The 24,149-nt window shown below is 44.1% G+C and overlaps 1 protein-coding gene and 1 pseudogene across 1 annotated transcript; both read right to left on the reverse strand.

Moving 5' to 3' along the window:
- Nucleotides 1-7,048: 7,048 nt before the first annotated feature.
- Nucleotides 7,049-19,860, reverse strand: LOC147879949 (uncharacterized; annotated as a pseudogene).
- Nucleotides 19,861-19,994: 134 nt separating this feature from the next.
- Nucleotides 19,995-21,099, reverse strand: LOC147879950 (uncharacterized). Its single transcript, XM_087371624.1, has 4 exons — nt 20,914-21,099; nt 20,472-20,830; nt 20,190-20,372; nt 19,995-19,998 (listed from the first exon to the last, which is right to left on the reverse strand). Exons 1-4 carry the CDS (start codon nt 21,097-21,099, stop codon nt 19,995-19,997), a joined length of 732 nt encoding a protein of 243 aa, XP_087227750.1.
- Between the last annotated feature and the right edge of the window lie 3,050 nt (nt 21,100-24,149).

Here is a 24,149-nt window from a genome sequence, read left to right on the forward strand (position 1 = left end):
GATAAACCATAGGGAGTTGCAAATACTTTATAAACCTTTGTACCAATGGACATTACCTGACCACTTGAGAATTTCCTAGTTGGCATAAAAATTGGGAAGTGGCTATGGATGAAGAGATGGCTGCCTTAGATGCAAACCACACTTGGGATTTGATGCATTTGCCTCATGATAAGAAGGCTATTGGCTGCAAGTGGGTTTACAAAGTAAAGCACAATACTGATGTGTCTATTAGCAGGTACAAGGCAAGATTGGTTGCCAAAGGTTTTGCACAGACATATGGAATTGATTATGAGGAAAACTTCAGCCCAAGTTATAAGGATGGCAACCATGAAAGTAGTAATTGCTATGGTTGCTACAAAAGGATGGTCTTTGCATTAGATGGATGTGAAGAATGCTTTCTTGCATAGTGATTTGCAGGAAGAGGTGTATATGATGTAGCCAGAAGGTTATGAGAATGATGCACACCCCGATTTTGTATACAAGTTTCGTAAAGCCTTGTATGGCTTCAAATAGGCACCGAGGGCATGGTTGGACAAGATTGGGCAATATCTTGTCACTATTGGATTTCAGATTTCCAATTCAGATTTTTTACTTTATGTGAAAAGGACAGACAAGGGCATTGTGCTTGTAGTCATCTATGTTGATGACTTGATTATTACATGTGATAGTGATGTAGACATTAATGAAGTGAAGCTGCTTTTGAAGCAAAAATTTGAGATGAAGGATTTGCGAGAGCTACGTTACTTCTTAGGCATTAAGGTTATTAGATCCCCAAGTGGGATATGGTTGTTGCAGAGGCAATATGGTTGACATGTTGTCCAAATATGGGATGATAGGCTGTAAGCCCATTTCTGTTCCATTGGAGTAGAATGTGAAGCTCAGTACAGAGACATGTGAGCTTCTTGAGGATATTACTATGCACACGCACATAGTAGGTAGCTTGATTTACATGACTATCACTAAGACATATTTGAGTTATACCGTGGGTTTGGTGAGTCAATCTATGCAGGCACCGAGGAAGCCACATTTGGATGTGGCTAGATGCATACTATGGTATGTGAAGTCCACATTACATTATGGACTATTTTATGAAGCTGCATGTGCATTACAAGTACATGGGTACACAGATGCTGACTGGGATGGTAGTGTCTCAAATAGGAAATCTACAAGGGGTTTTATGTTTTCCCTTGGGAGTGCTGCCATCAGTTGGAGCAGCAAGAAACAGCCGATAGTTGCCTTGTCGAGCACAGAGGCTGAGTACAGGGGTGCAGCGATGGCTCCATGTGAGGTAGCTTGGTTATGGAAGCTACTTGCAGATATGGGATAGTCAGCTCATGCAACAGTTGTCATTCATTGTGACAACATTAGTAGCATCATGCTTTCTAATAGCCTAGTTTATCATGCTAGAATGAAGCACATTGAGGTGCATTATCAATTTGTGAGGGAGAAGGTAATAGCTGATGAGATTGATCTTTTTATGTTAGCATTGGGGAGCAGGTGGCTGATTTTTTTATAAAGGCCTTGGGTATCAAGAAGCTTCATAGATTTAGGAGCTTGCTTGGTGTACTTGAGATGGATTTGAGCTTGAGGGGGAGTGTTGAGATATCAAGTTCTAGCCCCGATGTATCTCCTGGGTGACTATCATTTATGTCACTGCCTATGTTGGTTATACTTGTGGTGTAGTTAGATTGCCACATATGTTTTGGTTTGGGTTCACATATGAACTGGTCACGTATTCTAGGGTTCGACATATAGGGTATACCTCTATCCTATTGTATTGTGGTTGTGTGCTATTTTCAACTAAGTGAAGATAAGCTTTAGCCTCCACATCTTTTGTCCTCTCTCTTGTGTATGTTGTAAACAAGCTGCAATCGAGTCTCCTCCCTTTCTAGCACAATATTTACATGATATCAGAGCTTGGTTCGTGGAGAGGAGCTCAAGCAGCAAGTAGAGGTCACAATATCTTGGTAAGAGGATCTACGCCTCCTATCATTTTGGATGCTGGGTTGCTGATCTCTGTAGGTACAGAGCCATGCATGCAAGGTGCACTGTCACTAATTCCAACGCTCCCTGGTATGAAGCTCGAGAGCATTTACTTGAGAAAAACAAACTATGTAGCAATTTTCAACACATCTAAATTGCGGTTCAGGGCCGTTTCAGGGTCTGTTTTGGCATCGCAAAGTTTTTTTAGGCACTCAAGAGAAGTGGCCGTTTTTGATTGTGTATGCCATATTTTCGCTTGTGTAATTTGTGACTGAGAGGTTGTTGTGTGACACTGGTGCAGAGATTTTGAGAAATGCAAGCCATTTTGGGTTGCTGTATTTATGTAAAATCATCACTTGAAGTGACATGTGGTTGCTTGCCACTGCCCTTGTGAGGCTATTTGCATAAGTGTTGTTGTTTGCCCTTATGAGGCATTTGCTGTGTTTACAGGTTGCTGTTGCAGTTTGTTGATTTGCAAAATGTCTGAGAATCTGTCAACCATTGTCAGTGAGAAGCTTGAAAAGAATAACTTCCAAGCATGGAAGTTCAAGATGACAAACTTCCTTATGGGAAAGGGAATTTGGGAGTGCATCAGTGGTGAGATTGCAGAACCAGTCTTGGGTGTTGCTTCCACTCCAGCTGAATTAAAGGCCTTCAAAGAATGGCATGAAGAAGCCAAGAAATTCTTGTAGTATTGGTTTTCTGTCAGTATTTCAGATTCCATGATTGTGCATATACACGATGTATAGACATGCCTAAGGAGGCATGGGATACATTGGTGAAGCTGTATAGCAAAATACCAATGCATGAAAGATGCAGCTTAAGCAGGAGTTGCACAATGTGCAGAGGAAAATTTTGAATATAAATGAGTATTCCTTGAAGGTGAAAGGCCTTGCAAATTCTCTTGGCTCAATTGGAGCACCAGTTGATGATGAGGACTTAGTGTTCGTGCCCTTGAATGGTCTTGGGAAGTGCACAGTTTCAGACATCCATTGGAGTCCGTGAAACGTTTCTTAATTTTCAAGAACTTATTGCTCTATTGTTAAGTGAAGAGCAAAGCAATGGTGGTTCATCCACATCAACTTCTCAAGATTCTGCCTTCTACTCAAATACAAGTAGAGGCAAGGGTAGAGGAAGAGGCCGTTTTGGTGGCCGCATAGGATATCAAAACCAACAGCAACAACAGGAAAACCAATCCTATGGAGGAGGACATGGTAGTTCTAGAGGCAAGGGGAGCCAAAGAGGCCATGGTTCATGGCAAAGGAACCAACAAGTAGATAGCAGCATAAAATGCTATTATTGTGGAAAGACATCAAAAGTGGAAAGGTGCAACAAAGCAACTATGCGTCATCAAGCGAGCATGGTGATGACAGAAATGAGCACCTTTTTGTGATGTAGCATATGGTTAACTCCATGACAAGAGATGCTGCAGCATGCGATGATGTTTGGTATGTTGATTCAGGTCCCTCTAACCACATGACCAGTCATGGAGAGTGGTTTCATGATGTCAGAAATTTGAATAATCTAGGTTATGTTGAAACAAGTGATGATACTACGCACCCAATTACATAGGTTGGTAAAGTGCCATTGGCTATGCAGAATGGCAAAATGAAGTACTTGGCAGATGTACTTCATGTTCAAATATCACCAAGAACCTAGTTTCAGTTGGCTAAATGGTTGAGCAAGGTTTGCAAGTCAGATTTAATCCTGATGGATGCTTTGTTGAGGACTTGAAAAATCTATGCCACTTGGCTGCAAAAGGCAACAAAAATGGCATAATGTTTACCTTGGATGTAGATATGCCTGAGGTGAAAGTTGCTATGTTTGAGCATGGAGAGGTGTCATTTCTGATATTGAGATATGACACAAGCGCATTGGGCACATGAATATACAAAGGCTGAACTATATGCAAACACAAAACATTGTTGCAGGTTTGCCTAAATTCAGAGTTGAGGGAATGCAAAAGGTATGTGAAGCATGCCAAATGGACAGGCAAGCCAGACATGCATTTCCCAAAAATGCTAACATGAGCAGAAGGCCTTTGGAAGTGATCCACTCAGATGTGTGGACCACCACTACAAGACACTGCTGCCATACATGCATTGGATACATGCGATAAGTTACGGGTGCATGTATGGTCGCACATGTATATGAGTAATATCAGGCACGTGTATATTAGCATCTAAATTTGCGTGTATACTGAGTTCAAAAACACGTGTAAAAGAGCGTGTATATATGCATAAAAACTATTTTATAGATGCAGTTATACACACATAATTACACACGATAGCAGAGAAACTTTATTAAGAAAAACTCCATACCTTTAAAAATTTAAAAACCATCTCATAGTACATTACAGTATATATCATTACACAATCCCACTACATGCATTTACAACAATGTAATATATTCAAAAACAAATCATGAGATGATAATTAAAAGACAACATATACAATAGAATTGTCATCAATTTAGAACGATACAATGATGGATTGGTTAGGGTTTGATCGCATCTTCAATAAGAACAATCAACATCAATATCCATTTGATCAATTTGTAAGGCTACAATTAAATTTATTCAACTATCAATATTCTATCCATTGATAATTGTACTGATGCCCTGATCATCCTCATCAACATCACCATCATCATCAATGGCAGGGTCATCCTCATGATCATGAGAAATGGCACACTCATCCTCATTATCATGATCATCTCTTAATTCTCGATCATCAATCACAACATCTTCATTGGCATGTTCGACATCATCTTCATTGCGGCTTGCTACATCCTCCATATGCTCCATATCAGTGAATGTATTATACATCACTTTGGAACATGGTGCAATAGGGATGATGTACCACCATTTAATATCATGCACCATTGGCAGATAGATAACCTACTCAAATACACATACTATAATTAATTACCATATCAAAAGTCAAGGGATACATGAGCTTAGATATATATGTACATGAAACACATTAGTAAAAAAATGCATACCTGCTCACATTGTTGTGGCAATACGAGCCTATCTTTCTTTGTTTGCCAAAATTTTGTAGAGTCAATAGTTACATAGCCACTTGCATGGTGTTTTATTCTTGCATTAGGCCCTTTTTCCACCATGTTCATTTGCCATTTGACATGCAAAACATACACAAAGAAGCGACGAAAGTCAAGCCTAAATATGTCTTGGATTGTGCCACAATAATCATCCATTTTTTCATTGGCTCCCTCAAAGCTACTAATGACACCGCAATCTTGTGTATTCCTCTTTTCATCAATTCTTTGTGTTCGAAAATGCCTGCCTTCACACCATATAGCATTGAACATAGTGCACTAGACCAAAATAGAAGCAATATTTGTGTAAGCAATGTGAATAAATATTAAAAGCAAATCACTTACAACTAATGCAAAACATTAGTTCTATGTACCTTTAACATGCATCCTCGTGTATACTGACAAAACATGTGTGCCTCAGGATCTATGGAGCACTCTAAGGTGGATGGAACCTGTGTGGAAACATGATGAAGAGAGTGCTCATGACATGTATCTCAAGTCAATTAGGTTCCAAGATAGATTAGCTTGGACTCATAAAGAGAATCTTGAGATAGTGCAAAGTGCTTGATTGAATTACTTCAAATGAACCTCCCTTTTATAGGTGAGGGTACTTACATCCATTTTGCTTGCTCACATGTGGGATATCTCCTCCATGCCATGTGGCAGCTTACCCTTTGCTCATACCTTTGCTCTACAAGTGCTCATGGCACCATATCTCTCAACATATACTCCCATTCTTCCGTCGTGATATGCAACCCCTCGCCGCTCTCTGCTCTCTCCATTTCCTCATGCAACCAATCAACATGGATATCATTCAGAAGTGTTGCTAGATGCTTAGGGTACGCCTTACGATAGCCATGTGAGAGCTCTTTCTGCTTGCCTTTTTGTCTTTGCATCCTAATTTCTTGTAACCAATCTGCTCGTCACATCACTATTAAGGATGCAAGTGAAATTGAGATCATCAATCAATGCTCTATTAATTACTTTACTTTGTCCTTTTCCTTGAGGCACAATAGAGGTCATCCTCAAGTCCTCTTCATTGCTCCATAGTTGCGGCAAAGTGCTATCCACCTGACCAAGAAATTTTGAAATATATACAAGAGACTCTTGTATCAGCCAACCCTTGGCCATGCTTCCTTCGGGCCTTGCACTTTTCCTCGCAAAGTCTTTTAAGGTCTTCATGAAGGAAGAACATCCAACATGCATGCACAGTGCCACATAAAGCAATTTCGTCCACCAAATGCACAATGAGATATAGTTGGCTTGTGAGAATGGTTCGTGGAAAAGTCTCCTCTACCAAACAAACCACTCCACATAACACGCGCATCATCCAACATGGCTGGATCAATTGCTTTGGAACTAACATATCTGAAAAACAAATGAATAGTATGTTATACCTCATGCATGTTCAATTTGCCAGGTATAATGAAGGGTGATCTGACATGGGTTTTACATACCTTACAAGCTCGCCCATCTTATAAATACATTTTTTCAAACTCTTGTTTGCATAATGGTCGATGCTAGTAGGTAGTATGAATTGTGCACATAAGAGCACATTTATATATGGTTTGAGGCATTACCAAATTTAATTTCAATGTACAAGACTTGGAAAACACTTACTTGGAGCATCTTGTGCCAATCGTGGGACTTCAACCTGTATAGTTGCTCAACGCCTCTTTTCTTAGTGGTTGTAAAGGCTCCCTTCAATGATCTCATGCATCCAATGGGACTATGCAAAGTGATGATGGCCTGCTTTACCTGCTTCTCCTCCTTTGATATAATCCATGGTGCACACAAAAGATGAACGTGCCCACCCTCCTCTTGTGGCCAAGCTTGACGCATTCATCCTGTGACCTACAAGTCCTCCCGTATGCTAACATTGTCTTGTTTACCAATAACATGTTCCCAAATACCAGATGCCACATTCTTGAAGATGTTTATGGGATCAAGCAAATGGTTGATCTTGAGATGGGTCCAATATGGTAGCCGAAAAAAAATGGAGTACCTACACAAGGTATTTCTCTAGGTGATCTTTAATCCAATTAGAGACTACACAAAACAAGATTGAAAAACATTACTATACCTGTTCATGGCATCTAGAGGAAGAACATTTGTAGACTCCCAAATGTGCTTCCAATCTTTTGCACAAAGTGTTTGTGGAGGAATGTTACTCTTACTAGCAACATATTTAGCATACTCACGTACTAACGAAGGGCCACAAACAAGACCTGCATGTTTACCCAATGTTTTCAAACCTGTTAAAATATAAATAAAAGTTGGAATAATAAAGTCTATAGTTATAATTAATATAGCCATTAGAGTAGGGAGGCCTACTAATGTCATGCATTGTCTACATCAACACTGCTTTCAAGTCGAAGTGTCAAGAGGAGAGAGGCCTACTAATGTCCACCACCGCAACACCTTTCCATAGTTCCTCCAACTGTTGGCTCTTTCCTACTGCTTTCGTAGGAAGAGCTGGGTATTCTATGTTGCAGGGTTCCGAGGCTTTTTGTCACCTACAGATATATTAGGATTGTCGATTGTAGTATATGTGTAGCTTAGGACCTCGAGTCGTGTTCCGGTGAGAGACGTAGGCTTAAGTGTGGTAAGCAAACAAAGTGTAAGCATGTGTAAAAGGCACGTAAACCATCTTTGTTGAGGTAATGAAGGCTTTCGCCTTCATTGGGGGTTGTAGGGTTTAGGAGGAGTTTAAGGGTTCAGAAGGAAGTTCCAGGGTTTAGAAAGAGTTCCAGGGTTCAGAAGGAGTTCCAGGGTTCAGAAGGAGGTTCCAGGGTTCAGAAGGAGGTTCCAGGGTTCAGAAAGAGTTCGAGGGTTTAGAAGGAGGTTCCAAGGTTTAGAAGGAGTCCAGGGTTAGAAGGAGGATCCAAGGTTCAGAGTAGAGTACATGGTGAAGAACTCGTCTCCCTAGTGGATCATGGAGTTTAAGGGTTTAGGAAAGCATAGGAGTGGGAGAGGAAGAAGGTGTACGAGCATGGGTGAAAGAAGAGAGAGGAGGAAGGAGGAGGAGGGAAGAGGAGGAGGAAGGGGGAGGAGAGAGGAGGAGGAGGAAGAGCGAGGAGGAGGAGGAGGAGGAGGAGGGAGGAGGAGGAGAAGGAGGAAGGAGGAGGAGGGAGGAGGAGGAGAGGGAGAGGGTGGGTTGCAGGGTTGGAGGAGAGGGGAGAAGGGTTGCAAGGTTAGGACATGCTTTTGGACGTGCAGTGCAAGGAAGCATGGACACTTGAGACAAATGCTTGGAATACCAATGTAGACTCAACACAATGTCCCAAGAGTGTGGGCTTCATTCCATTATGGGGTATTTATACAAGTTGGAGAGCTTCTCTCTCTGCATGTAACACAAAGTCGTATCACAAAGTTGTAACACAAAGTTGTATCACAAAGTTGTAACACAAAGTTGTAACACCTTCTCTCTCTACATGTAGAAGTTGTAACACAAAGTTGTAACACAAAGTTGTTACACAAAGTTGTTACACAAAGTCGTAACACAAAGTCGTAACACAAAGTTGTGTCACAAAGTTGTAACACAAAGTTGTAACACAAAGTTATGTCTAGAAGTTGTAACACAAAGTTGTAACACAAAGTTGTATCACAAAGTTGTATCACCTTCTCTTTCTTCATAAGTTCATGTTGGCACAGAGTCAACATACTCCCGGATCCATTTTATTACCCGTCCTCGGGTTATGGCTTATTTTGATTTCAGAGTTGGGATGCCATGTGCGTAATTCAATGGCTATTTAGCTTGTGGTATGCGAGTCGTTCCTGCTGTAATTCTTTTGCACCACACAATTTGTAGTCAATAGTCAAGAAACTGATCTCCTGTTAAGGAGGGGTAGATGACTATGATTGCCAGAGGGGATCTCGTTGCTGAGGTTGCGGACGCTGCCATCGAATCTTCTTGGGAAGAGGTTTAGCGGGGGTCTCGTTGTGGAGGATTGGTATAAAAGGATGTTGGTCAAGAAGCTTATCTCCACTTAAGGAGGGGTAGATGACTATGAATGTCAGAGGGGATCTCGTTGCTGAGGTTGTGGACACTGCCATCGAATCTTCTTGGAAAGAGGTTTGGCGGGGGTCTCGTTGTTGAGGCTGTCATTTCTTGCTATCTTGCATACATGTTGGATGCGATTGCACCCGTAGCATTGAGCTTGTAGATAATTAGTATGCAAGTTTGATATTTTTGCATATAGGAGACGGCTGTGATGTTTGGCGGGGGTCTCGTTGCGGAGGCTGCAGACTCTGTTGCCAATTCATCTTGAGTTTTGGCATAGCTTCGTGTACTGCGTGTGAATTCATTGCATGCTTTGAGAGTATGGAATGAAAGTGTGTGGTACTATTTTTTATGCAATCTATTATGTGCCTATGCAAAATCATGTGAGTGCATGTGATGTGTCTAACTATATGCTTATGTGTGGGATTTGATAGGGAAACTAAGATTCAAACATCCCTAATGTGCAAAAAATGTGCGTATGCAGTGAGTGTGCGTGTAACAATCTAGTGCAAACTATATGTGCAAAAAGGTGCATATGTGAGTGAGTGCTTGTGATACAATCTAATCCTAACTAAGGAAGACTTGGTTTCCCAAATCTTTGTTTTTGTCGGGGATGGCTCGCGTGTTGATGTAGTAGCGCTTCAGTCGGCTCCCGTTTATTGTTGTGTTGAATTGGACTCCATCTAGTGTTTCAAGTAGCACAGCTCCGATGGGCTTCATCTTTTGTACTCGGTAGGGTCCTTGACCTAGATACTTCAGTTTTCCCTTGTGTACTTTGGCATTGTATAACAGGACTAAGTCGCCTTCCTTGATGTCTTTAGCTTTTAGATTCCTGTCAAACCATGCCTTTCTTCGACGTTTTTCTGTTGTCATGGCATGATAAGCGACTAGTCTTGTCTCTGTATGCTTTTCCAACTGACAGAGCCTTTCTTTCAAGGACTCATGATCACCCATGCGTTCCTGTATTGCGATGCGTAGACTTGGTATTACAAACTCGAGTGGGACCACGGCTTCAAGGCCGTACACCAATTGAAAAGGTGTGTTCCCTGTACTGACCTTGAATGTGGTTCTGTATGCCCATAAGGCTGCATTCAGTTTCTCTGCCCAATCAGAACGCTGTGGTTCTACTACCTTGGTGAGGATATTGCATATGATTTTGTTTGTGGATTCTGCTAGTCCATTCCCTTGGGGGTAGTAGGGTGTGCTTTTTCTATGGATGACCATGAAGCCAGACAAGAGTTCTTGGATTACCTCATTGACAAAATGTGTGCCTCTATCCGACACAATTTCAAGGGGGCATCCGAATCGGGTGATCACATGTTCGTACAAGAATCTTGCTGTGCTTTTGGCATCTGCCTTTCTGACTGCTTTAGCTTCAGCCCATTTTGTAAAGTAATCAGTGACCACAATGATGTAGCGTGCCTGTGTTCCTTTTGCTGCTGGATGTATGGGACCCACATAATCAATCCCCCATTTTTCAAATGGTTGTTGTGCAACAACTGTTGTTAGGGGATTGAAGTCTTTGTGTTGTGGTTTAATAGTTCGTTGGCATACATCACAGCCTTTTACATATTCATAGGCATCTGCCCACAGTGTTGGCCACCAGTAGCCTGCGAGGAGAACTTTTCTTGCTATGGCTTTCCCTTGGAAGTGTCCTCCTGCAATGCCTTCATGGACTTCACTCAGGATTGGCAGGATCTCATGAGGCATTACACATCTTCTTAATATCTGGTCCTTGCCCATCTTGTATAGTTGTCCTGCAATGAGTTGATAGGGTGCAGCTTTTAGAATCAATTTTCTGGCATCTACTGCTTTCATGTCAGGGGGTGGTCTTCCTGCCATCAAGTACCCAATGATATCTCCACACCATTCTGGAACAGCATCTATTTGAAATAGTGTGGCATCTGGTAAATCGTCTTCTACTCCAATGGCTTCTTCTCCTGTCTTGACTCGAGACATGTGATCGGCAATGTAGTGTTGGGCACCTTTGCGGACCACGATTTTGAAGTTGAATTCTTGCAGCAAGAGGAGCCATCTGGTGATTCTTCCTGTGGTACACGGACGGTTCACAAGATAAAGCAAGGCTTGATGGTCGGTGTAGAAGACAAAATCATTTGCGAGTAGATAGTGCCGAAATTTCTTTACACTATACACCATTGCTAGGGCTTCTCTTTCTGTGGTTGTATAGTTGATCTCTGCATCATTGAGTTGTCGACTGGCGAAGTAGACGGGGTAGTCTTTCTTATGTTCACCAGGTTGACAAAGCACACTCCCAATTGCATACTAGGATCCATCAGTATGAACATGAAAATCAATATCCCAATTGGGAGATATAAGGATGGGTGCTGTGATTAGGCGCCACTTTAAAAGCTCAAAGGCTTGGTCGCACTCTTCGGTCCATAAGAACTCCACTAATAATTTGTAAAGTGGTCTAGCTATCATGGCATACCGCAATATAAATCTTCTATAATAGCCGGCATGTCCCATAAAGACCTGTACACCTTTGGAATTTGTAGGAGGAGGCAATTCCATGATGATTTTGATTTTGTCCATGTCAGTTGCAATCCCATGTTGAGAGACGATGTGTCCCAAAACAACTCTGTGGGTGACCATGAACTGGCATTTTGTTGGATTTAGGGAGATGCCATACTCCCTGCATTTGATTAGCACTTCTTCCAGACATTTGAAGTGGTCCTGTTTGGTTGAATGGATGCACAAATCATCCAAGAACACCTGTAAAAACTTATTCAAAAATGACTTGAAAGCTGTGAACATGACTCGCTGGAATGTGGCTGGGGCATTACAAAGGCCGAATGGCATGACTCTATATGCAAAAATACCCCATTCTGTAGCAAATGCTGTTTTTGATTGGTCTTGAGGAGCAATTTGTACTTGGTTATAGCCACTGAAGCCATCCAAGAAGCTATAAATTTCGGATCCTGCCACCTTTTCCAACACTGTTTCTGTTAAGGGTAGGGGGTAGTGATCCCTAATTGTGGCGGCATTCACATTTTTCAAGTTCACGCATATTCTGAGCTTCTTGTTGCGTTTAGGCACAATGACAATGGGTGAAACCCAATCAGTGTGCTCTATCTCGTAGATGAATCCGGCATCTAGGAGTTTTTCCAGCTCGTCATAAACCATGGTGCCATATTTAGGATTTGTGCGATAAGGTCCACATACCTTAGGGCGAGCACCTTCCCTTATAGGTATCGTGTGCACTGCCACTTCTGGTGAAATTCCTTTCATCTCTTTGTATGACCATGCTAGGCAGTCACGGTATTCCATTAGGAGGTCTTTGAGTTTGATTTCATCTTCTTGACGGAGCTGTTTCCCAATGAAAACCAATTTTTCTTCCTCCCCTTCAAGGGCGAGGTTTATTGTGCGTGTTTTTGCCGGTCCCTCATAGATTGGAGTTTCTCCAATGCTATCGGTTTCTTGAACTTCAGATTCTCTGATTGGTCTTGGCATTGCTATTGGTGCACTGCCACTTGTATAATTCTTAAAGTATTCCGGCACTTCTCGAAGATCGGCCTCTGATGGGGTTGAACTAGCCTGAGATGTGTCATGAGTACTGGGTGGCATAGTTGCATTTAGTAATTTGTTAGGCTCTTCTTTCCTTTCTTTTTCTGAAGTCTCTTGATCGAGCTTCATCCGAACATGTGGCTTATATTTCCGAAACTTCTTACGTTGGGAACTGTGGGGTAACTTTTCCACTGGTAAGGTGTTTCCAAGTAAGGGTTCATGTGCTGCACATACTCCTTCCAGTCCCTCAGGGGACCATTCAAGAGGTGGTGGTTTTGACTTTGAGGGGACTGCCTTTGCAAGATACAATTCCACAATCCGTGTTTGGACTCGTTCGAATTCATTGAAGTGCTCGGCCTTGGCTCTTCTGTGATTTCCTCCTGCAGCTTTCTTGCGGGATCTTCTGCTGTTATTCAACTATGGAGGTTCAACTTTTGGGAGCTCAACTGCCATTAGGGCATGGAGAATGGCTAGGTCATTATCAAAGATTTGATCTTCAATTTCAGCATTCGCAGCCTCTGTTTCAAGGTCCCAAGGAAAATCTGAGTCATCATTGGTATGGTTACCTTCTTCAGGTTCATTATCCCATTCGAGATCAGCCATAAAGAATGGCATCTCTAGATCGATTTGTTCTTCATGTGTCGGTGGAGGATCGACCTGTAGTGCGTTAACATCTATCTGTGAGAAGATGGGGTCTAATGAATGGCAGTTGTCGATGGTTGCCAATGTTTGTATCCAGTTATTGACATTGCTTTGTGAGTCACCTGCTATGGCATGCTGTTGCAAGGGATCTGATTTGCTCGAGATTGTCGTGGAAGATGTGTCATCCAATGCTCTAGGAACAATTGGTTTAATAACTCCTGTCTCCACATTCACCCTGACTGCAGTGTCTCGATTCTGGATTGTCAATCTATTAGTGCCCCAGTCATGGAGGACTGATGCTTCCCGTAACCAAGGACGTCCTAGTAAGATTTGATAGGATTTTTTCGGGAGATCCAAGATTGTGAATTGAAGGGAAAAGCGGACTCCTGCGATGTTTGTGGACATGCCATTCACTACTCCCAAGGGTTTAGCCCGTGAATCATCGGCAAGGCGTATGTTGAAATTAGCCTTTTGCATTGGTGGGAGACCCCATTCGTCGTAAAGCTCCTTTGATAGGACATTGACACCTGCTCCACCATCCACTATGGCTTGGACTTCATTATATGCTTTGTGGATTAAAGGCACAATGATGTTGCGTATGTCATCTCTCTCACCCATCCGCACAGGGATATCATCAATGTCGTTCATAGGTGGAGGGGGATTTGCGAGTTCAATCCATCCTTTGAAACTCTCCTAGAGATTGGGGCAATTTCGTAAGAGGATTCCGATGGGAATTGACACAGGGCAACTCAGGATGCTAGAGAGTGCAGCTCCTTCAAGTTGACGTGGCGGGACATTCTATTGTGGAGTCTGTTGTTGGAACAAAGGCTCAAGTACAGTATCAATACTTTGTGGGGCCAAGTCATGGATTGGGTCTTGAGCTTGTTTCTGAGCCTCAAATTGAGCTTGTTCATTTTGGACCCATTGCTGAAGTACCTGAAAACGAGCCTTCTCCACCTCTGCATTCGGGAATGGAGCTTCTTGTATTCGAGGCTCGGGAGTGGATGTGGATGAGCTCGGCTGCTCATTGCTTGGCGGAGGTGGAGGCACTTGTGCTTTCTTTCTCAGAAGTCGCTTCGGTTGGATTGGAATGATAGGGTCCTTTGTGGCCTCTTTCTGTTGGCGTGTAATTACATTGATAGGCTGTGACCTTAGACTTGCCGGGCCCAGACTTTGATGGTCCACCCCAATGATGCCGATGGGGATGTCAGGCTTAACCTCTGTTTGTTCTGGGACCTTATTTTTCATGGGACAATCCATACAGGCATGTCCTATGCCACAATCTCTGCAAAGTGGTTGGAAAGTAGCGGGGCTACCACGATGAGGGCACTCTGCGATCCTATGATTTTCTCCACAACCGTAACACTTGATTGGTGCTCGAAATGTGTTGGGCCGCACTTGATTTGCATAGACTGGTATTAGACCCTCTGCACCTTCTACATAGTACACTGGGTACTCTGCTTCATACTCAAATAGCGAGTCTACTTCCTCGGCTTGTAATTGATGTATGGGAACTGCCTGAGGAGCTGGATTAGGTGCTCTTGGATATGGTCGTGGATTCGGATTCCTGAGTAGTTGTGGGACTTGTGTCCGAACGGGAACAGGATTTAACCTCGAAGCTGGTGGTGCTTGTGCAAGTGCCGGTTGCCTGTATACTGGCATGGGTGCCGCTTGGTATTGTGGTGGTCGAGGCGGATTGTTGCGCATGTTGAAGATGCAACTGGTCTCATCATGGCCGCCGATGACACAGATATGGCACCACAACCGTGGCGGTGGATTTGCTTGTGCAGTGATTCTTGCTCTTAGGACTGGCATTCATTTGCTGTATGATTTGCCAAGCAGTGTGGGCACCAGACATTTTCTCGCCGTGGATATGTTTGAGTTGGCGGCTGAGACAAGTGAAGTTTTTGATCCATGGCCTGCATCATATCTTCTTTCAGCTTCAAGGTCATGGCCTCGAGGCGATCTTCATTGGATGTTTCGGCAGTGTCCTTTGATTTACCTTTTTTCGAGCGCTTATCTCGTGTATTTGATCTGGCATCATCACTGCTAGTGTCTGAATCTGTCATGCCATCTTCGATGTCAATGGCTGCCGCATGAGCAGCACTGAATGTTTCATAGCTACTTATCTTTTTCATATCCTTGCGGATTTTCTTTCTTAGACCTGCTATGAACCATGCCGTGAGGTACTTTGCATCTGGGCGTGGGTCACATTTGGCAATCAATCTCTTCATCTTTCCCAGGTATGTGTGTACATCTTCCCTCCAGCCTTGTTCGATCTTGCTGAGTTGGAGAGCGGGATCATCTTGTAGCCTCTCCATTTGAAAGCGACGTTTGAATTCGGTTTGAAGTAGGTCCCATGTGGCACGTTCTTCCACGAGAAGGTCGAGGTACCATTCCGATGCCTCATCAGTTAAGGCCATTGGAAACCAAGCCACCTTAGTTTCATGGGATTGATCACCACCTGCTCGACATGCGGCATCAAAATGCTGGAGGAAGCGAGTTGGGTCTCCCCTACCATTATATTTGGGAAGTTCCAGTTTTCCCAAGGGGCGTCGGCCGTGATTGTTGTGATTTCATTGATTGAAGAAGTTGTCAGCCTCGGCATCGAGCTCGATATCCCCATCATGCTCAGGACGACGTCCAACCATGTTGGGGCGAGGAGGAGTTAAAGGAAGTTGTTGAATCTCAGGGGGGGATTCGGGGTAGAGGATTGGCGGGGGCGGTTGTTGTAGTGGAGTTAGTTGCGGATTGGGCGAGCGATGGAGTCGAAGTCGTTGGCCGGAACGTAACTGCATGCAGATGGTGCGTGATTTGCCAAGGGTATCGCTACCCCAAGGGTGGGTGTGGAGGTGGGGCTGTTAGGAGAGTTAGAGTGGTGTTAGTTTGTGTAGGGACCGTCGTGTTAATAATGTGCCTAAGATTGTCCTACGTGTGTAGGGAAATGTGCCGGTGCAGACGGATCGTTAATCGGAGGTCGCGGCGTGAAAATACGAGTGAATTAATGCAAAATGAGGCCCACACGGGGGCGCGAATGAACGTGTGCTAGGGATGCCGAAATGGTGTGCAATGGGCTGGAAAAATACCCCGTAACGTGGTGTTTCCGTGTGTGAAATCTGGGTTCAAACGGGGTTCAATTTGGGTCCCAAACGGATGAGTTTCGAAGGGTTAAACGAGGGGTAATATTTGGCGTTTTGGGGGGTCCTAATGGTGGTGTGAATGGACTTTAAGTCCAACCGAGGGGTTGAAACCAAGTGACTCTAGTTAGACTAACCAACCGAGGTCCTCCTAGTTACTGTAACTGGGAGGTTAAACTAACTGTAGTTAGATATTAACTGAAGAGTTAGTCTAACCTAACTGAGGATTAACTAAACTACTCAACCTCAGTTACTACTAACCAAACCTAAGTAGCTGATCTAACTGAGGTTAACTAACTAACCTAGGGTTAACTAACCTAACCTAACTGTAGTTAGTACTAACCTAACTATGGTTAAACTAACCCTAGAGTTAATTTTAGGTTAGGTTTAGTTTGTGTGGTTTTTTTTTTTTTTTGTTGGTTTGGTGAGGTGGGGGGCTGCCCGGCGGCGGCGCCCGGAGGGGGGGGGTTGACGCGGCGTGGGAGGGCGGGGGCGGCGCGCGGGGGGGGCAGGGGGTGCGAGGGGGGCGGGGGGTGGCGCAGGGGGGGGAAAGGGGCGTGCGAGGGGGGGCGGGGGTGGCGCAGGGGGGGGCGTGCGAGGGGGGGGTGGCGGGGAATGGCGCAGGGGGGGGGAAAGGGGCGTGCGAGGGGGGCGGGGGTGGCGCAGGGGGGGTGGAAGGGGCGTGCGAGGGGGTGGCGGGGGGTGGCGGGGGAGGGCAGGGGGTGAGAGAGGAGAGGGGGGCGGGGGGTGACTCGGGGGGGGAACGTGCGAGGGGGGTGGCGGGGGAGGGCGGGGGGTGAGAGAGGAGAGGGGGCAGGGTGAGTGCGGGCGGGGGTGGCGCGGGCAGAGGGGCGCGGGGCGGCGCGGGCGGGGGGGCGTTGGGCTGCGAGGGTGGTGCGAGCGGGGGGGCGTGGGGCTGCGAGCGTGCGCGCCGCCACGAGGCGGCGCTGGGCTGCGGCGAGGGTGGCGCGGTGCGCGCCGCCACGGGGCGGCGGCGGCTCTGCGGAGCGCCGCCGCAGGCGGGGTGGGGGGTCGCAGAGAGGGGAGAGGGGGGGTAAGGGGGGGGAGGGGGTAAGCGTGAGAGAGAGGAGAGGGGGCGGGGTGAGAACGAGGGGGAGAGAGGAGAGAGGGAGTGAGAGAGGGGGTGGGAGAGGGAACGAGGGGGAGAGAGGAGAGAGGGAGTGAGAGAGGGGCTGGGGGAGAGAACGAGGGGGAGAGAGGAGAGAGAAAGGTGAAAGAGGGGGATGGGGGAGGGGGAGGGGGGAAGGGGGGAGGGGGAGAGGAGGAGGGGGAGAGGGGGAGGTGGAGATGAAGAGGGAGGGGGAGGGGGGAGGTGGTGGTGGAGGGGGAGGGGGAGGGGGGAGGTGGTGGAGGGGGTGGTGGAGGGGGAGGGGGAAAGGGGGAGAGGGGGGAGGTGGTGGAGGGGGAGGGGGAAAGGGGGAGAGGGGGAGGTGGTGGTGGAGATGAAGGGGGAGGGGGATGGAGGGGTAAGGGGGAAGAAAGAGGAAAAAAAAAAAAAAACTTTAAAAACTGAAAGCGAAAAGCAGGGAGAGGTGATCACCTGATCGCTCTCCAAGTCTTTCTCGATGTAACGTCCAAGTCGCGGAACAATGGACGGTGGGTTGAAGGCTAGGTCATCGCTGCGAGAAGGGCTCGATGTCACTTACATGGCGAGGATAGGAGTAAGGGGGCGGTCGATGGAGAGGGAGGAGTGTCTTGCGTGGGGCTCGGAAGGAGGAAGAGAATGGAGGCAAAAAGTGAAAGATGAAGAATGAGGGGGGGTGGAGTAGGTTTTTATAGGTTTGGATTTTAGGTTTAGGGTTTAGGTTTAGGGTTTAACCCTAAACTCTTCCCGAGCCATAACTCTGTATGGAGAGCTCAGTTTGCCTTTCTGTAAAAAGGTAAAATGATCGTAATTGAAAGCTCTACGCAACCGTGTCCACTACCTAGCCTAATTGTACATCATGTGGCTTTTATTTAAGAAATTAAGAAAATTTCTTAAGGTAGTAACCCAAAGTGGATGTTTGGGGTTGATATGTTTGGCTAGATTTGGAAAAAAAAAAATTTACTCTCCTTGCCCTTGAGTGGTATGTGCATGAAAGTTTGAAGTAGTGACTTGTTTTACACCTACCTACGCATGTTTACTCGCTACTTGAGATGCTAGTCTCCCCGGCAGCGGCGCCAAATGTTGGCTCTTTCCTACTGCTTTCGTAGGAAGAGCTGGGTATTCTATGTTGCAGGGTTCCGAGGCTTTTTGTCACCTACAGATATATTAGGATTGTCGGTTGTAGTATATGTGTAGCTTAGGACCTCGAGTCGTGTTCCAGTGAGAGACGTAGGCTTAAGTGTGGTAAGCAAACAAAGTGTAAGCATGTGTAAAAGGCACGTAAACCATCTTTGTTGAGGTAATGAAGGCTTTCGCCTTCATTGGGGGTTGTAGGGTTTAGGAGGAGTTTAAGGGTTCAGAAGGAAGTTCCAGGGTTTAGAAAGAGTTCCAGGGTTCAGAAGGAGTTCCAGGGTTCAGAAGGAGGTTCCAGGGTTCAGAAGGAGGTTCCAGGGTTCAGAAAGAGTTCGAGGGTTTAGAAGGAGGTTCCAAGGTTTAGAAGGAGTCCAGGGTTAGAAGGAGGATCCAAGGTTCAGAGTAGAGTACATGGTGGAGAACTCGTCTCCCTCGTGGATCATGGAGTTTAAGGGTTTAGGAAAGCATAGGAGTGGGAGAGGAAGAAGGTGTACGAGCATGGGTGAAAGAAGAGAGAGGAGGAAGGAGGAGGAGGAAAGAGGAGGAGGAAGGGGGAGGAGAGAGGAGGAGGAGGAGGAGGGAAGAGGAGGAGGAGGAGGAGGAGGGAGGAGGAGGAGAAGGAGGAAGGAGGAGGAGGGAGGAGGAGGAGAGGGAGAGGGTGGGTTGCAGGGTTGGAGGAGAGGGGAGAAGGGTTGCAAGGTTAGGACATGCTTTTGGACGTGCAGTGCAAGGAAGCATGGACACTTGAGACAAATGCTTGGAATACCAATGTAGACTCAACACAATGTCCCAAGAGTGTGGGCTTCATTCCATTATGGGGTATTTATACAAGTTGGAGAGCTTCTCTCTCTGCATGTAACACAAAGTCGTATCACAAAGTTGTAACACAAAGTTGTATCACAAAGTTGTAACACAAATTTGTAACACCTTCTCTCTCTACATGTAGAATTTGTAACACAAAGTTGTTACACAAAGTTGTTACACAAAGTTGTTACACAAAGTCGTAACACAAAGTCGTAACACAAAGTTGTGTCACAAAGTTGTAAAACAAAGTTGTAACACAAAGTTGTGTCTAGAAGTTGTAACACAAAGTTGTAACACAAAGTTGTATCACAAAGTTGTATCACCTTCTCTTTCTTCATAAGTTCATGTTGGCACAGAGTCAACACCAACTCATCAATCAACGGTTCGAGATAAACATCCATGTGCTTGACTTCATGTTTCCCTGGAATTAGAAGGGATAACATAAGATGTCCCTTCTTGATCACCATTGATGGTGGAATGTTGTAATTCACCAACACAATTGGCCACATGCTTTATGCAGTGCTTTTGAAATGAAATGGATTCACTGCATCCATACCTAGGCCGTCTCAAGTTTTTGGGCTCTATTGTAAAGCTGGGCCACTCACCTTCAATATGCTTCCAAGCAGGAGTGTCTACGGGAATTCTCCACATGCCATCATCCAATCGATGTGAGGAATGCCATGACATGAGCTCTGCTATGGATTTGCACTTGAACATGTGTTTGATGCTAGGAATTATAGGAAAGCGTCGCAAGACTTTACGAGGTACATCAAAACTCTTCACATCTATTCTATACCTTGCTTCACCACAAGTGGGACAATGTCGAGCCTCCTTATGCATCCCACAAAAGAGAACGCAATCATTGACACATGCATGTATGCGATCATAATCCAATACTCCAAGAGATGTCACATAGAACCTCGCTATGTCTCTTGAGGTGGGTAGTCTATTCCCCTTTGGAAGCATGTTTGATAATAGCCTGCATCCAATATCATCAATTAGCCCTAAACCCTAAACCCTAAACCCTAGACCCTAAACCCTTAACCACTAATTCAAATTTGCAAGTTAGAATGCTTACTTCAATAATGCGTTAAGACTTGCATTGCTCCATCCATAAACTGTTTTTAGATTGAGTAGTTCAAGTGAAGCACATAAAATAGAGAATGTGCACCCTTCAAATACTAGTGTCGATGAAGCCTTGTAAAGATGCTCTTGTTCCATATCATCGTCGTCCATACCTTTGGGATCATCCCTAAAAAGATACCGCACCATATCATCAAACACTTCCTCTTCCACAACTTCGTGGGGTGCAAGACTATTGTCATCCCTTTCCCACTCATCTCTAAAAATAGATCCCAAAGCTCCAGCATCATCTTGTCGATGCTTTGCATGCTCTCGCCGAGCGTAGGGCACCAAATTAGGGTGTGGTACTACATCCTGCTTCAATTAGAGTATATATATTACAACTCCATTAATTTGGACACCATGAGTCATTTGGATACTATCAATTTACATCTCACCTCTAAACCTGTTTGATTCCATTCTCCATACATGGAGATGTGATTCAAGGTAATTCGACGTGCTCGTACAATGCATCCTTGACATCGATTACACATACACTTGATCCTTTGTCCCAACCACACATCATGATTACAATGATGCATTGTCTCATCCTCACCAAAACTGCTTGAGGAGGTCGATGACATCCTGTGTACAAAAGAGCAAACACATAATCATAATTAGTTTTTAATGAAAGTATAAAAAATCTATGTATTGCATGTATACTCGCATGTACACTGTGTCAAATCACGTGTAACAACACGTCTACACTATATCAAATTGCATGTAACAGTGCGTCTAGCGGTGTAAAATCGCGTCTATGAATGTAGCTAGCTAATTATACACGCGAACTTCACATGCTTCTACACACGACCACATGTCATACCTAACACATAACCTGCCAGCTACTCTAAAAACCATTTCCAAAATCCATCTTTCCTCTCCGTCGCCACAAATCTCCCCTCTTCCAACAAAGAACTAACGCCAAGTCAAGGAGGATCACATGGGTGCGAGGATCACATGGGTGCAAGTATCCCAAATGTGCCCAAAGAGATGCCCCCACATTCTTGAAGATGTGCATGGGATCTAGTAGGTGATTGATCTATAATTCACCCCAATAAGGAAGCTTAAGATAGATCGATATCTGCTTCATACTTGGTGGAGGACGCTCTCCATTCGCTTGCCAAGACTCAAGCCAATCACTCTCTTTCAATGGAGGTGGTTCGGGAGGTTACAGTTGTTCCCTTCATGAACCATTGTCTTTAGATGTCTCAAGTGGCATGCCTCCAACCGATCACCACATATAGGACAAGCATGATACCCACTTGTTTGAAGACCTACATGAAGGCATGGAAATTTTAGTATGTACATTTTCAATCTCCAAGGACATTTCATTATAATTGCACGTCAAAGCCAGTAAAAGGAAAGGAAAAAATACCGCCAAATGCCCTAATGATGATCGGCTCATCGGCACCTTGGCAAAATTGACTAGAGCCGGGATGCCCATCAGATCCTACCCCAGGATCTACTGCACCCAGTGTTCAAACCCATGCCACTTGAAGTAAGAATGGAAGATCTGTGTTGCCACCAACCACAACACTAACGCATGTGGGGTAGGTGCACAATTAGTTAACCATCTTAGGATTGACTGTGAAGTTGGAAGTTCCTTCCCCTATATAGATCTTTACTTTTGAACCAAATTGTGGTTTCTTACTCGACATACAGATTCGAGCGATCCACCTTTTGGAGCAGAGGTTACACCGATAGAAACAACATGTGCAACATATGTTGCTTTATATGCTAACAGGGCATGATGAAGATGATGTCGAACATGCCAATGAAGATGTTGTGATCGATGATCAAGAAATTAGAGATGATCATGATAATGAGAATGAGCGTGCCATTTCTCATGATCATGAGGATGACCCTACCATTGAGGATATGGTGATGTTGATGAGGATGATCAGGGCATCAGTACCATTATCAATGGACAGAATATCGATAGTGGAATAAATTTAATCGTAGCCTTACAAATTGATCAAGTGGATATTGATGTTGATCATTTGGCAAGGATGGATCTTATTGAAGATGAGATTGAACCCTAACCAATCCATCACTGTATCGTTCTAAATTGATGACATTTCTATTGTATATGTTGTCTTTTAATTATCATCTCATGATTTATTTTTGAATATGTTACATTGTTGTAAATGCATGTAGTGGGATTGTGTAATGATATATATTGTAATGTACTATGAGATGGTTTAAAGAAAATGGTTTATAATTTTGTAAAGGAATGGAGTTTTTCTTAATAAAGTTCTCTCTTATCGCGTGTAATAAAGCGTGTATAATTGCATGTAAAAAATAGATTTTATTACGCTTATATACATGCTTTGTTACAAGCATTTCTGAAACCAGTATACACACGAATTTAGATGCCAATATACACGCACCTGATACTACTCATATACATGCACGACCATACACGCGCTCGTAACTTATCGCGTGTATCGAACGCGTGTATGGCAACAGTGTCTTGTAGTGATGCAAGCTGTATTCTCACTAGTCTCAACTCAAGAACATGTTATTTTTTGAATTCATCCTCTACAGAGAGATTTTCAGAGTTTCTACAACACTCAGATGGTTCTAAACCAGGTCCTGCATCTCCTTTGACTATCTGGAAGCATCAACAAGTCGGCCATAAGTTGCTTCGTACAAAGTGGAATTTACAAATGTTGTCGCTGTGGACAATTTGACAACAGTTCACTATTTTCTTCATAACTTTTGCATTTGTTGTTTGTTTGAGGAGTTCTAGTGCTCTAATCGAAGAGCACAAAATTTTCTACAAGATTATGTGGTTACAGATATGATTCTATAAGTATAACATGTCTCTATGTGTCGCACAACAAAGCTGTTTTATTTGAAGACAGCATATGCTATAACAAACAATAGGTACATATCTCCTTTAAATATCCTCCACAAATTTTAATTCATTTATGCTACAACAAGTAATGTGGGAAATGAAATTGGGGGAGTGAAGTTTTCTTGTACGTGTCATATGATACACAGTGGACATTTTTTTGAAGTAAGATTTATGTTTGCATGTGCATCTGTTAAGGAAAAGGTGCATGCTTAATATATGCTCAACAAGAGAAGTTACTAGATGCACAAGAATTGTTTGGAGAACATATGCCCAAGGTTGGGGCAGTCATATTTGCATTGTTTATGCTCAGTCAGAACAGGGTCTGATATGCCTTATGACTAGAAGATAGGCAGGTTGTGTCAGTTTATAGACATAGATTTGTGGAGTAGATAGTAGTTGTTCTTTGAGGGAAGAACGCTTTTGGAAGTATTGCATATACAAAGAGATGGCTAAAAGAAATGTAAATGCATCGGTGATTACTGGTGAGAAATTGGAAAAGAACAATTGCAGATGCTTGCTCCAAATATATGGGATCCATTTCCTTGTAAAGATTTTTAACAAGAGAATAGAATATATGCTCATCGTTCCACTTCACATAGCATGAAGGTTGCTCCATATACACCTGTTCCTCTGCCTCGACCATGTCATTGAGGAATGATATTTTCACATCCATCTGGTGAAGGTGCAAGCCATAATGGGTGCCGAGGGTGATCATCATCTAGATCATTGCATATCCTTTCGTGTAATCCACTCTAGGGATTGGAGTAAAACCAC

This window comes from Dipteris shenzhenensis, chromosome 33, assembly GCF_047967505.1.
Source record: "Dipteris shenzhenensis isolate YYH24624 ecotype China chromosome 33, Dip_SZ_1.0, whole genome shotgun sequence".
Taxonomy (NCBI): Eukaryota; Viridiplantae; Streptophyta; class Polypodiopsida; order Gleicheniales; family Dipteridaceae; genus Dipteris; species Dipteris shenzhenensis.